A 1,859-nucleotide genomic window follows, 5' to 3' on the forward strand; every position below is an offset into this window, starting at 1 on the left:
AAAAAAGAAGAACATTACAACTCAGCTGAAAGGGGAGGACCACTCCTCCTGGAATCTACCCAATTAGACATCTGCCTGTTCTGATCTCCCTTTCCTGTCAGCTTCTTCTCTGGTTATGAGCCCATCTGCCATCCATCTGAAAAATGCCTCTACTCCCTCTTCCCTCCTGACAGCCCAGCCATTTGGACCCACTTCTCCAGCTCTGCCTGTGGCCACCTGACCAGGAAATGAGAACTGACGTCCTGGACCCACACCTGACCGTCAACGCATTTGCAGTGCCTAATTGTCACCATTAGTCTCACCTATTTTTCTGATACATCGAAATGTATCTGCTATTCCTAGACAGATGGAATTCACCAATACTGCAGGTATATATGTTGGTATATTCTTCCCCTTAAGCAGAAAATCTTCTGAAGCAATTTCCTTCTAAGAAAAGTGACAGAAACAAGAAGAGCCTCTCCATGAAGAGTTCTGTGTTGGCTTCTACCTTTCTGCCTCCATAGGAGACGACTAGGCCCTGGTGCGGGGTCATTGCACCCTTGGTGAAGGTGATACGGGAGCTTCCTCAACCCGTGTCTCCTAGAGTCAGACGGGCCCCTGGCTGCAGACTACAGCCAGCAACCTGACTGGTGATGTGGAGGCTCCCAACAGCCACAGGCCTCCTTCACTCCGCAGTTCACCACCTGCTCAGAAGAGGAGCACTGGACTCCATTCTCCTAACACGTCTCCCTCCCCAGCCCTAGGAATTCTGCCTACCTGGCATGATGACATCGGGAAATCCCAATTTCCTTGTAATTGCCAATCCCCTATTAAATATCAGGGGATTTTCTCTCCGAATCTGTTCCATGTCTCCACGAAGAAGCTGCAGAGAAATGATAAGACCTGCGAAAACAAAAGCATCCTCTTAGTCAGAACCACACTTTCATCCTGTTATGTAGTACAAACACAAAAGTCATGAAGAATCACATTTTTCCAGAGGAAAATGTACAAAGTTCAGCATTTTTCTGGAGGAAAATTTTGAAGCAGAATGTTAGTTATTTTGAAGAAACAGTCTAGAAAGCTGAAGGGATTTATGTCAGGTGAACTCAATAACCCCAAGCACTTGTTCATTAAATACAGACTGAGACCAGGGAGACCGAGTTGACTTCCTTTTTGTTCCCCAGCATCTAGCTCAGGGCCTGGCTGTCTGTCCCTAGTGAATGTGCAATAAGAGGGTTGAGCTACATAAGTTGTATATGCAGGAAGTCAAAGAAGTTGTATATAAAGCTGTATATTTAGGAAATCAAAGAAGTGTACAAAATAGAAACAAGCATGACTGAAGATGATCTTGGGTCAGGGCGTTCCTCAGCTGGAAATGAATGCACTAAGCTATGCAATATTTTAATTTAGAAGCATGCCAAAATGTGGGAAGCAGCTTGCTGGTTCAACCTCGCACTAGCCTGTGAAGAAAGCAGAATCACAATCTTTCTTGTGAAGAAAGACATCACAATCTCCCGCAGAACCCTGCACTGCAAGGAAAAGAGGAAGTGCTTTCAGGGCCTAACCAAGCCTTGCCTCAGACCCCACGAGCATGTCAGACTCTCCAGATTATCTTTGTTCAGAATTTGAGAGAAACTATAACATCCCCTTGGGAGGGGGGGAGGGCTGGCTTCTGGCTCATTACATGCACTCTGGAATTCTGTGCAGTCAGAATCCCCTGAAATTCTCTTCCTCTTACTCTACCCTCCTGAGGGTCCCACTGCAGCCACTGGCTGGAGGCAGTAAGAAGTCAAGTCCACATGGAGTCGGGAAGTGCCACCTCTGAGACTGAACAGGATCAGATGTCAGCAGGATGACGAATTTATAGATGCTGATCCGTG

At 46.5% G+C, this 1,859-nt stretch overlaps 1 protein-coding gene across 1 annotated transcript in view; it reads right to left on the reverse strand.

Moving 5' to 3' along the window:
* Positions 1-1,859, reverse strand: part of DOCK3 (dedicator of cytokinesis 3) — a 301,789-nt gene that overhangs the window by 105,122 nt on the left and 194,808 nt on the right. The window contains 1 exon segment of the mRNA XM_014584468.1: positions 757-882. Coding sequence (XP_014439954.1) covers positions 757-882 — 126 coding nt within the window.

This window comes from Tupaia chinensis, unplaced genomic scaffold (genome assembly GCF_000334495.1).
Source record: "Tupaia chinensis unplaced genomic scaffold, TupChi_1.0 Scaffold147003_1, whole genome shotgun sequence".
NCBI lineage: Eukaryota > Metazoa > Chordata > Mammalia > Scandentia > Tupaiidae > Tupaia > Tupaia belangeri.